We start from the raw sequence: 12,633 nt of genomic DNA on the forward strand, positions 1-12,633 counted from the left end.
AGATGATTGTCCTCCAACAACCACAATCATCTTCCTTTGAGCTAGGTATGACTCCAGCCAGTGGAGAGTTTTCCCCCTGACTCCCATTGACTTCAAGGGCTCCTTGATGCCACACTCAATCAAATTCTGCCTTGATGTCAAAGCAGTCAACCTGAACTCACCTCTGCAATGCAGCTGTTTTGTTCATGTTGGACCAAGGCTACAATAAGATCTGGAGCCAAGTGGTCCTGGCAGAACTCAAACTGAGCATTGGTGAGCAGGTTATTGGTAAGTAAATGCAGCTTGATAGCACTATCAACAACAGCTGCCATCACTTTGCTGCTGATTAAGAGTAGACTGATGGCACAATAATTGGCCACATTGGATTTGTCCTTTTAATGGACAGACATACCTGGCATTTTTCACACAAATGGGAAATTTGTGTATAAGGGCACCCAAATTCCTCTGAATGCCAACATTTACTAGTGTCTCACCTTTTAAAAATTATTCTGCTTTTCCTTTCTTCTTGTCATGTTGGATAATTTCACAGTTCTCCACATTATACACCGTCTGCCATCTTCTTGCCCAATCCCTTAACTGGTCTATATCCCTTTGCATGATCTTTTCATCCTCTTCACAGCTTTCTTCATATCTAGCTTTGTATTGTCAGCAAACTTGGATGCAGTGCCTTTAATTTTAACTTAATACCTTTCTTCCCTGATGTGGCTTTTGTTGTTAATGCCCTTTTACTCTCTCTCCCTTCCTGACACAATCTGCTTGATTTTACCCAAATCATGACTCTGCTCTACAATCTTGACTTTTCTCTTCAGACTTACAAATTTAATTGTACCTGAATTCTCCCTCCTCCTTATTAATTTAAATTTCTATCTTACCATCCTTGTTATTCCATTCCACAGGACACTGGTCCCCAGCCCAGTTTAAGTGGAGTCTGTCCTAATGAAAAAGATGCTTCCTTTCTCCAGTATTAGTGCCACTGCCCATGAATCAAAACACCTGCCTCCTGCACCACTCTTTCAGCTATGCATCTAAGCCTCTAAACTGTCCTTATTCCAATACGCACATGGTTCAGGTAGTAATCCAGAGAATAGTTTTTGGGGTTCAGGGAATGAGACTGTCAATGTCAGCTTAGATTAAAAAAAAAAATTGGCTTAAGGACAGGAAACAGCAAGTCGTAGTAAATGGTTTTTCAGACAGGAGGATGGTAGACAGTGGTGTTCCTCAAGGTTCAGTACTAGGGCCACTTTTTTTGCTATATATGAATGACTTGGATATTGGAATTCTGAGTAAAATTTCAAAATTTGGTGATGATACCAAACTTGGAGGTGTGGCAAACAGTGAGGATGATACCAATCAACTGCAACAGGACATAGATAGGCCAGCAGCATGGGCAGACAAGTGGCAGATGGATTTAATACAGAGAAGTATGAGGTGATGCATTTTGGCAGAAAGGATAGGGAGAGGCAGAATAGACTTAATGGCATAGTTCTAAAGTGTGTACAGGGATAGAGGGACCTGGGAGTTCATGTGCATTGATCTTTGTAGGTAGCAAGACATATTGAGAGAGTAGTTTGCAAAGCATATGGGATCTTGGGCTTCATAAATAGAGCTATTGAGTACGAGAGCAAGAAAGTTTTGCTGAACCTTTTTGAAGCTCTGGTTAGGCCACAACTAGAGTACTGCATCCAGTTCTGGTCACCACACATTAGGAAGCATTTGAGGGTCCTTGAGAGGGTGCAGAAGAGATTTACCAGAATGATTCCAGGGATGAGGGATTTTAACTACAAGGTTAGCTTCATGAAGCTGGGATTGTTCTCGGAGCAAAGGAGATTGAGGGGAGATTTGATAGAGGTCTACAAGATTATGACAAGTTTAGATAAGGTAGACAAAGAAAAGCTGTTCCCATTAACTCATGGTACAGGACAAGGCACAGTTTTAAGGCTTTGGGCAAGAGATGCTTGAGGGATGTGAGGATGAACTTTTTTATGCAGCGAGTGGTAATGACTTGGACCTTGCTGCTTATGAGGGTGGTGGAAGTGAAGATGATGAACAATTTCAAAAGGAAATTGGATGGCACTTGAGGGAGATATACTTGCAGGGAGGAAAGAGTGGGGAGATGGGACTGATTGGATTGTGCCGCAGAGAACAGGCATGATCTTGGTGGGCCAAATGGCCTCCTTCTGTGCCACCATGACTCTGTGACTATGGTTCTATGTGTCTATGACTCTATGACTTTGTGTGTCTGTGACTCTGACTATAACTATGACTCTAAGTTCTTTAGCTGCAAAGAGATGCCCTCCTTCTTGGCATTGGGCAGGCAGCAAGATCTTTGGGCCTCCCAGTTGCAGCTGCAGAGAACATTATCGATCTTCCTGACTATACAGTCCCCTACCTCAACCACATTCCTTTTCACTCTCGCCACTTGAATGCCCTCCTGTACTACGATGCCATGGTCAGTATGCCCATCCTCCCTGTAATCTCTGTTCTCATCCACACGAGTAGTAAATACCTCGTATCTTTTAGATAACGGCAAAGACTGAGGCTCCACAACTGCTGCATCTGCAGTCCCCTTACCTGCCTAAGTCACAGTCACATCCTCCTGTCCATGACCACTAACCAATTCCAAATCAATACCGAACCTCAGGTGTGTGGCTGCCTGCTGGGTCAAAATGTCCAGGTAACTTCCTCCCTGATGCATTGCAATGTCAGTACCTCAAACTCTGAGCCAAAGTTGCTCAAGTTGCAGCCACTTACTGCAGGTCTAGTGTTTGGGATCACAATGCTCTCCAAAATCTGCCACATGCTGCAGATACAGCATACAGCTTGCAGGGCCATTGCTGTCTCATCTTATTTTATATATTTAATCAAAGTTTTACGTAATCAATTCACTTGGGTTAATTTTAGTTTTTAAAACTAATTAATTTAACTAGTTTAAATTATCCATGTAATAAAGTATTATTTATGGATTTCTAGTTTAAAACACTTCCCTAATTTAGAGTGCAAATAATGTATTACTCACCAACCAATCACCAACCTGCTGTCCTGTGTTGTCAAAATCCCAGAGTTCTTTACCCCAACTGAATGGAAACTACTGGAAAATCTGATGCTTTTTGAAGCTACTTTAATTATTTCAGTTATTTGTGATCCTTACCTTAATCCTTATCTGCATATTTACCTTAGTTTGTTCGGATTCTGCCTGTCCTTCCTCTCTGCATTGGCTCTTGTGTCACTCTTTCAATTTCCACTTTATCTCGTCCACTATCGCCACTTTATCTCTTGCCGCTTTTATCTCAGGTCCTGCTCTTGTTGCTTTATTTCAGATCCCACTCTAGGTGCTTTACATAGATGCAAATTGTTAGATTGGTGGTCTCCAAAACATGTCATTGTTCATAGCACAAGTGTTATGTATTTAACAACATTTATGATAAATGTGGGCTAAAACAAAAGAGCTGATAACTGTCAGTTGATTAATTAATGATTTTTTCCCTCAACTGTGGTTGTTTTGTATTTTCCTGGAATTAATGTTGTTCAATGTCACATTAAACACTAAAACCTACATTCTAGAGGTGTAGGTCCAAATGGCTAATGGCAGCTTTTAGACAGACTCAAACAAAGTGCAGATTTGGACACGTATAGAGTATATTAGACATATGGTACAAAATTGTGCATAAGTGAAATCTGAAGAGACAAAGGTAGTTATAAGTAGAGTCACAATCGACAGATAAAAATTCTGGAAACCTTTGAATAGGCTAGAGAAGCATTTCAAACCATTATTAGCCTTTTCTAAGGCCAAAAGTGCAGGGGATTAAGAAGAGACCAGTGAAGGCAAAGTACACCCAAGAAGCAGGAATTGGTGTTCAAGGAGCAAGCATTAGTCTGTCGGTAACTGATGGAGCAGACTGAGACTTATTTGATGGTCGTTGGAGTGGAGGTGAAGTGGCATCCTGCAGGGAGTTGAAGTCAATTTTCAACCCACCACAGGCTATTTCTGTCAGTGCAAGTGTTGGCCCTGACCCAGACTCTGAGTATACAATGATCTGGTCACTGACAAGCATGTATGCCAGAATCTGCAGAAATAGTTGCTGTGTTTTGGTGGACTTGCTCACCCATATGCTGGCTCTTGATTCTCCTGGCATGCCTTATTTCAAGCAGTGCCACTTAAAGCATGCTATGCTATGATTTGAGTGTTTCCAAGTAAGCACTCAACACAAAGGTTAGGGCAGTATTTGTGTATTGGATCTGTTACATCATCTTCCTTTGAATTGAGGAGCCTCTGCCTGTACTAATTACCTACCAAAATGATGTATGTTCATCTCTGACTGCAAATGCAGGTGCCTGGGTATCAGCATATGGGCCCAGAGCATCTTGTGTGCAGCCTGACTTACCCCGGAAGTTCTCCTTTTCTTCCACATTTCTAAGAAGGAATTCTAATTTGGAAGCCTATTGTACCAGTAATGGAGCTGAGGACAAAATAGAAATAACTTACAATTTATACGAAGGCTTGCAGGAACTAAGTGCCATAAGCAAACACAAAATGAAGAAAAACAGTTAAAAATGGCTCATCTACACATATCTTTTTATTACAGTGTTCTTTCCACAATCTTCAGTATATTTATGGTTGCCTTGCAACCCTAGGTACAAGACACCAGAAAACATCCATCTGTTTGAGGTGGATTCTTATACTATGGTTGACCAGGTTCACTGTCAAAGTGGTCAACTTTCCAACAGAGCAGGATTTCCAGCCGTTCTTTGCTCCCTGTCACCTTCCTAAAGCCATAAATTAAGCAATAAGGCAAGGAAGATGTAGACTCAAGAATTCAGAAATAAATCCAGTCACCACAGCTTAGCCTGATATAAAACAAATGACTGAATGTCTTCTGCCTGTGCCTTAACTATTTTGTTACATTGTTTAATAGGTAACTTTCATTCAAAATCTTGTTTTCTGTGTGGAAAGAAGCTATCGTAGGCCAGATTATGGTATGTGGGAGAGAGGAAGCAAATATAACAATGGCAGTACTGAACTGCACTCAAGGTATGCTGTTTTACAAGATTCTTATTGCACTTAATATTTTTATAATTATACCTGCATTTAGCACGTTGATTACATAAATAAATATAATGGGAAATGGAAATTATTTCCTGGTTTTTGCCATAATGTGCTGTTGAAACTTCAAATGCAGCATGCATGATGTGATTTCTTTTTACCTTTAACTAGGATTTTATTTTTCTTGTGTGCTTTCTCCTGTTCTGGCATGATGAAAAAAATCACTTTTGATATTCAGCAGCCATTTATGTTGAACATTTTTACAACATTACTTTCAGTTTCTACTATCGTGTCCATAATATAAAGTGCTCCTATGATTTAGGGAGGTGTTGGCAACTTTCATGCCTGTGTGCAATTAAGCTTAGAATGCCAGCAACTCCAGTGAATTCTCTTGGGCATTTGATTTTTAAAATGTCAGTTTGAACAACGATACTGAAAAATCCCTAATATTATATTCATAATACTACCCAAATGTTGACCATATTTAATGTTTTAGTAATGGCATTACCAGAATAATAAATCATTTTAACTGAAAGTTTTTAAAACAACTTCTCTTTCCCCAAATTCCTTTTTCTCTGCTCTCTTCTAAACATGATATTTCTTAACTTATTTTAAGTTTAAACATCTTAACATATGTGGCAAGTGGTGCACCCTGGATCTGTACTGGGGCCTCAGCTTTTCGCCATTAATATTAATGATTTGGATGAAGGAATAGAGAGTTATATAACTAAGTTTGTAGTTGACACTGTTAGGAGGGACAGTTAATGTAGATAGGAGTAGGAAGTTACAAAGGAGTATAGACTGACTATGGCCCATGAAGTTCAAGTTGGGGAAGTGTGAGGTCATCCACGTTGAATTTGAGAGAGGCAAATCAGAATAATTTGTTAATGGTGAGAAACTAGGACAGCCCCATCACTGAAAGTTAGTGACACAAATTACTAAAAACTACTATACTGGTACAAAAATTAATCAAAAAAGCCAGTGGAATGTTGGCCATTATCTCAGCGGTTATAATGCAAAATTGGGCAAGTAATACTTCAGTTGTAGAGAATCTTGGTCAGGGTACAGCATAGATTCACCAGAATTACAGATGGGCTAAAAGGATTAAATTGTGAAGATAGGGTCCATAAACTTGGCTTGTATTCCCTTGACTTTTAAAGGTTCTTTTGATCTTGTTGAGATATTTTAAACGATAAAGGGATTCAGTGCAGTAGATACAGATAAACTATTTGCTGTGATGAAGAAATACAGAACAAGGGTGCATAATCTCAAAATTAGAGCTAGGCCATTTAGGAGTGAAATCAGGGAGGATTTTTTCACACAAAGGATATTAAAAATTTGGAACTTACTTACCCAAAATGCTGTGGATGCTGCATTAATTTAAATGTTCAAGACTTGAGACTGAGAGATTTTTGTTAGGTAAGGTAATGTGGAATAAATACAGGTAAATAGAGTTGCAGTGCAGATCAGCCATGATCTAACAAACTGGCAGAACAGGCTCGCAGAGCTGATTAGCTTACATTCCTACAACTTTCCCATTTGCACTTCTCTATCTCTACCTTCTTCCCATTTGTGATCAAACTAAAAGCCGCACAAGGTGTTAATTCCGGTTTGGCTAAACACTAATTTTGAAAGCTGCTGTTTTCAATATTCTGGATACTGCATATTCAAGCAATTGGCTCAAACTACACCATAATTTTCAAGCTGATGTTCAGCAGCCCATGACACTGCCAAAATTAACTTAGTGGTGCAAGGAACTAAACTGTGAGAAAATGCGATATCTGGTACTGCAGCACCCACTAAATGAAAATTGACATATAATGTACAGTTAAGGTGAGGTTAATGGTAATGAAGTGATGAAAAATTGATTTCAAAGCACTATATTTCTTTCTGTTTATAATGCGATAATTGCTATTGGGAACAAGCTAAATCATTTCAAAATCCAAATTCATCTGGGCATTGTGTTGGTGCTAGATTCTGCTGTGCTATTGATGGAATGTAGGTTGCTCCTTTGATTTTGTTTGTTGGCACAAAGAGATCCTGACTTTTAATGTGTCATCTAGCAACAGACTTTTAAATCAGGCTATGGTACAGAACAAAGCTTCACAGGTTGAGAGGAACTTTGAGTTAATGTGACAGAAATAACTTTGTGTAAAATCATAGATATATTTAAAGGTGCATTTCCCATTGTTTAATATTTGATGCAGTCCATAATACTCTCAAAGATAAAGAGTTCAGAAAAAAATAGATTAATCACATTCATTTAACCTACATCAAAAATTATGATTAGTTACTTAAAATACATAATTAAATGAAGTATCCATTGTAATTAGCAATAAAATAGTTACATTTATAATGTATTAGCAGTGTCCAATGCCATTTTTATCTATTTAAAAAATCTGGCAGTGAAGAGGCCAAGAAGCCAAGATAATATTTTTTGCTTCTTTGGCTAACTGAGCGTTAGTAGTTGGCCAATACCTGTCTGAACGATCATACTAGGTTCACAGATTTTATAGCAAGTCACCATATGTAACCACTCAGACTTTCTCTTACCTTTTTTTCATTCATTTCTTCCCATTTGGTGTCTCAAGGTACTACTAGTTAAACAAAAACTTCATAAGAATGAGGAAGGAAAATCTAGTGGTAATATTTAAATATAGGGCATTCCCTTGGATGTATTATTTCAAATACTAAGAATGTATAGGAGCTTTCTTCATTTTAATGACCAATTTCCCTCCTTTCCGTAGTGGAGACCTGCCACTTCTTGCCAACTCATGCAATGATTCGGTTTGCAGAAATGGCCTTCAAAGCTCAATTTAAACAAATTTCACTGAGAAGAAAACTGTATTTTTTGGGGTATGATGTGGACACTATAGTTATCTCATTAAGAGTGAATAGCCCAGTTTTTCTACTTATTTATGCAATTCCTTATTCTGTTATACATTACAACTATTTGGTTTGTTGATTGCTAATGTAATGTTTTATGCTTTTGTTAAGTTCAAACTGAATGTTGCAATAATGCATGATGATTTATGTTCACAATTTGAAATACATTATATTTGCATATCAGCAGAAAATCTACCATGTGCCAGTCCATAGAGAAATGTTACTTCTAAGATGCTTGTTGTATTGATTTTGTGTGCACAGAGATTTCAAACATGCCTTTTTTTAACAGTTCAGTTGGTATGGCCAAAGCTGCACTGGAAGCAATCAATGGCTTTAATCTCTTTGGCGATCAGGTACTTTGATATTTATTGCTTTTTAGTTTTCATATCAGAATTGGTAACTGTCAATAATCCACCAACAGTTGTGAAAAGAAAGCATACAGAGTCATAACACATTACATCACATTATTCTCAAGGAGTCTAGTGTTTATACAAGATCCCATTCTTAACTTTCTATCCAAATTAATTTAAATTAATTGCTGTAAACTGCCCAACTATGAAAACTAAATTCTACAAAAACAAATAAGAGTGAGAAGCTACATTTGAATTATTTTTGCGTAGTCAATGATGAAGAAAATTAATTTGGTTTAAATAATGCGCAAAAAGATACAACTGTTTTGTTTCAACACATCAGAGTAGTATAGTTTTCAGCTTGAATATTTAAATAATTATTTGTCTGCATTTATAAACCATACAATGAACCCAATTCTACTGTGCCAGTTGTAAAATCCTTCTTAACCCTTTTGCAGATATAGTTAAAACCGAATACCTCTGTGTATAATACACAGATGTTCTTTTAATATTTTAAAACCAAAATAAGCATGTATGATAGAACTGGAGTTTTCAATTTTATATTTGTCTAATCTTGTTCATATGAAATATAAAAGGTGCTGTAAATTCGCGTTATTTTTAATAAAGTAACAGAGGATGCCAATCTGCTAGCTCATGAAAGTAGAATCCTGGGACTGTTTCACCCAGTTATGCCTTTGTGCATTCAAATACAGTTTTGGATGGAAAGGAGAATTACTTCAATTGGACAGATGCCACTGATCAACTCAAAACAAAGGAAGAAGTTATAATTTATGTAACTGAACTAAATTTATGGCTTCTCATCCTATCTTGCATGTTCACAACTAGAGTTACCCCACGGTTCTGTCCTTGGCCCCTTCCTATTCCTTGTCTACATATTCATGGATATGGGGCTAGCATCCACACGCATGCTGTCAACGAGCTGTACCTCTTGGCTTTCACTGGTAACTCTGTGACTTATTGCTAGATCCCTTGTCTGACCTCAAATTGTGGGTGACTCAGAATTTTTCTGCAACACAATATTGGGAAGACATATTGTTTGGCTTCCATCAAAAGTTCAATACTGTCACTTCTAGCTACCTTCCATGCCTACTCATTCAGGCTGAACCCAGTGGTGCACAACTGGCAACAACCCACCCATTGCTATTCCCCTGTGACACCGCAGAAAACCAGTGGCAATTTTCTCCAATATTTGCTATTATCTTTGGAGCAAAAGAACGCCAATGTTTAAGTTGAAATGTATCTTTACCAATGTGCTGAAAATTCACTGAGCTTACCTTAAAAGAGTAGCTTAAGAGAAAGTAATTGCAAAATGCCTTCTGATGTAACTAGTGAGCCCTCCATGGCTTTGCTCACAGTTAGAGGAAGTGTCATCTCTTCATCTCTTTTAGTTGACTTGTTTAACAGGCTGAAAGAGATTGCGGCACCATCATCCCTTAATCGTAGCAAAAATGAACAGTGGGTGCTGTACTTGTACTGACTTGTAGAAGTTGCAGAAGTGCCTGGATGAAGTAAGAATAGGCATTATTACCTTTGGTTGACTTCATTGGAGTGAGAACATGATAGCATTACCATTTCAGTGATCTTAATAGATTGTTGATGTGTTGGATGTGCCAATTAAATTTCACTTGCATGTGGACAGTACAAACCTCGTGTTACAGCTAAATTACATATTAAAGAACATGTTATTTTATCAACATAAACCCAGACCAGATACTGAATGTGTGCTGGCGCAAGCACATTAAATATCATCTTGTGCAATTCCATTAAACCATGTCCTTATCATTCAGTCCTCAGCAACAAACCCATTTCAAAATTGGTTTCAACATCATATTTCTTGACTGAAATTTGATTAGGTGATATGGAATTGCTTAGTATAAGCATATGCAGTCACCAAACTTATCTTGCATAAATATATTGATGCAAATGGATTTGAAACATGTATTTTGATCATCTCTATGACAGAACAGATTTACACAAGTAATTTACTTTTGGTATTGAAATACAGATTTTCACAGGCTGTGAGGGAAAAAATGAGTGGATTTTGAGCGATCCAAGTATTCTATTCAAATCTGTTGCAAATCCAGTTCAAAGTCATATGTTCAAAATTCTGCAGCTAAGGCAAAAGAAACTAAAATGGATTTTCTAGACGCCTAACGTTAAGAACATAAAGAGTGAAATTGCATAGATTTCAAGCTGCAATGTTCATTGTGGCCATAGAATATAATGATAACTAATTGCTAAGACAAGGCTTTAGGAAGCCAGAACTGAGCTCAAAACCCATGGCCATGCAGGAGAGAAACAGTGGCATGGTGGTGGAGGCACAGGGTGCCTGCACATCAGGCTGCAGAATAGGATTAAAGATCCTTCACCATTCATAGATCCACCAGACATATGAATCAGGGCAAGGAGGCAACAGTTTAGGGAGAAAGGGAGGAACATAGGAGCAGGAGTAGGCCATTCAGCCCTTCTAGCTTGCTCCGCCATTCTAGATCATTCTTCTGAACTCCAGAGAATACAGGCCACGTCTCTTCAATCTCTCCTCATAGGACAATCCCAGCATCCCAGATAACTGGTCTGATGAACCTCCGCTGCACTTCCCTCTATGGCAAGTATATCCTTCCTCAGGCAAGGGGACCAGAACTGCACACAGTATTCCAGGTGTGGCCTCATCAATGCTCTATACAAATGAAGCAAGGCTTCTTTGCTCCTGTACTCAAATCCTGTTGCAATAAAGGCTAACATACCATTTGCCTTCCTAATTGCCTGCTGCACCTGCATGCTGGAGATAGAACATGCACTGCCTTCAGTGTATGGCTGACACATATTCAGATATTTTTATATAAAATTTAAAAATGTAGACATTCTTAAAGGGGAATTCAGTCTGCACAGAACTGTGTTTTTAAAAGTTTACTTAAAAAAGCTAAATTTATTATGAGCTTTTCATATTATAATGGAGGGGGACAGAGTAGGAATAGGAATTTCTGCACAAAATACTACATTCCCTGTTTTGTTTCTTTTTTTAAAAGCACCACAATAGCTTCTGGCTATCAGACTATATGTTTCCAGAACAACATATTTTTAGCAGTTGTGAGACCTGCCAGATTCAGTTTGTGGTGATTCTTCTGGGCTTGGATGCCTCTGGATCAACCCCAACATTTAATCTACCTCAGGAGAGCAGCTGATGAGTTTTGTGAAATACCTGATATCAATGAGGCTGAAAATTAATTACTAAAGAAGGATGTATCCTACTGGCAAGATAGTCACTGCAATTTTCTTTTTCAAAAAAAAATCATCATTTGCATAGAAAATACTTCCCCTTGTTTTTTTTTTACTGAAAACATACAAAATGACAGAAATCCATTCAACAATAATTTGCCTACTCCTGCTCCTAATTTGTTCGTATGTATGCTGTATTTATATATTGTTAATGTAGAAAAACATTCCAAGGTGCTTTGCAAAGGCATAAAGTTAAAAGTGGATGCTAAGCCAAGGAGGGAAGTATTAGGGGTGACTAAAATCTTGGTTAAAGAGGCGTGTTTTAAGGAAATTCTTAAAGGAGGAGATGGAGAGGCAGGGGTGAGGTTGGGGGCTGTTGGTGACAAGTGGCTGCAGTTGGTTACGAAAGGAGTTCCAGAACATGGGGCCTAGGCGCTGAAGGTACAGATGCCAGTGGTAGGGTGAAGAGAGCATGCACAAGAAACCAGAGTCAGAGGAACAGATAGTCTTCAAGCCAGTTCTTTCCAGTTGCTTTCCAGCAATGCCATGAAATTGCCCAGATTTGGTAATCCACTGTTAGAGGTGAATAATAAAGTACTACTTTTGAAAGATAAATCTTTGTGAAATTACTCTCTGACTCCAATAGATTAAAAGTTTAAGAATATAATCCTTACATTCAAATTTGCATTATTCAACCCTGGCCAGTGAGGATATTCCTGTGATCCCAAAAGAATTGGACCCACAAATTTATCAAATGTTGTATCCAACAATTTAATCATAACCTTCATAATCTTCAGCTTTGTTTCTAGCCAGGTAAAGTCTGGTACATTTTTCCATCTCAGCATCTTGTTTCTTAAATGAGTCCAGTATCCTGATTTCAAATACTCTTATTTGCAACAGATACCAGCTATTCATCCTTTACTGTGTAAAGAAATATATCAGTCTTACATTTAAGCTTTACAGTTTTAAACTTGTGCTGCTGCTCTTATATATCTGAAAGTATTGGGTTTACTTCCTCTACTCTGCTACATATCATATACCTCTGTAAGATTTTCATTGAAACATATCTTTTCAGTGTTGAACAGTCCTGGCTTATCAATCATTCCTCATACCTCTTCC

The 12,633-nt window shown here is 38.1% G+C and overlaps 1 protein-coding gene across 6 annotated transcripts in view; it reads left to right on the forward strand.

The window, feature by feature from the left end:
• The window catches only part of phkb (phosphorylase kinase, beta), a 368,089-nt gene that overhangs the window by 141,286 nt on the left and 214,170 nt on the right, over positions 1-12,633 (forward strand). For all 6 annotated transcript variants that reach the window (XM_068049379.1, XM_068049377.1, XM_068049380.1 and 3 more), the window contains 2 exons: positions 4,914-5,029; positions 8,217-8,280. In XM_068049379.1, the coding sequence (XP_067905480.1) occupies positions 4,914-5,029; positions 8,217-8,280 (180 nt within the window). The remainder of the gene's footprint in view (positions 1-4,913; positions 5,030-8,216; positions 8,281-12,633) is intronic.

This window comes from Heterodontus francisci, chromosome 17, assembly GCF_036365525.1.
Source record: "Heterodontus francisci isolate sHetFra1 chromosome 17, sHetFra1.hap1, whole genome shotgun sequence".
NCBI classification, from domain to species: Eukaryota; Metazoa; Chordata; class Chondrichthyes; order Heterodontiformes; family Heterodontidae; genus Heterodontus; species Heterodontus francisci.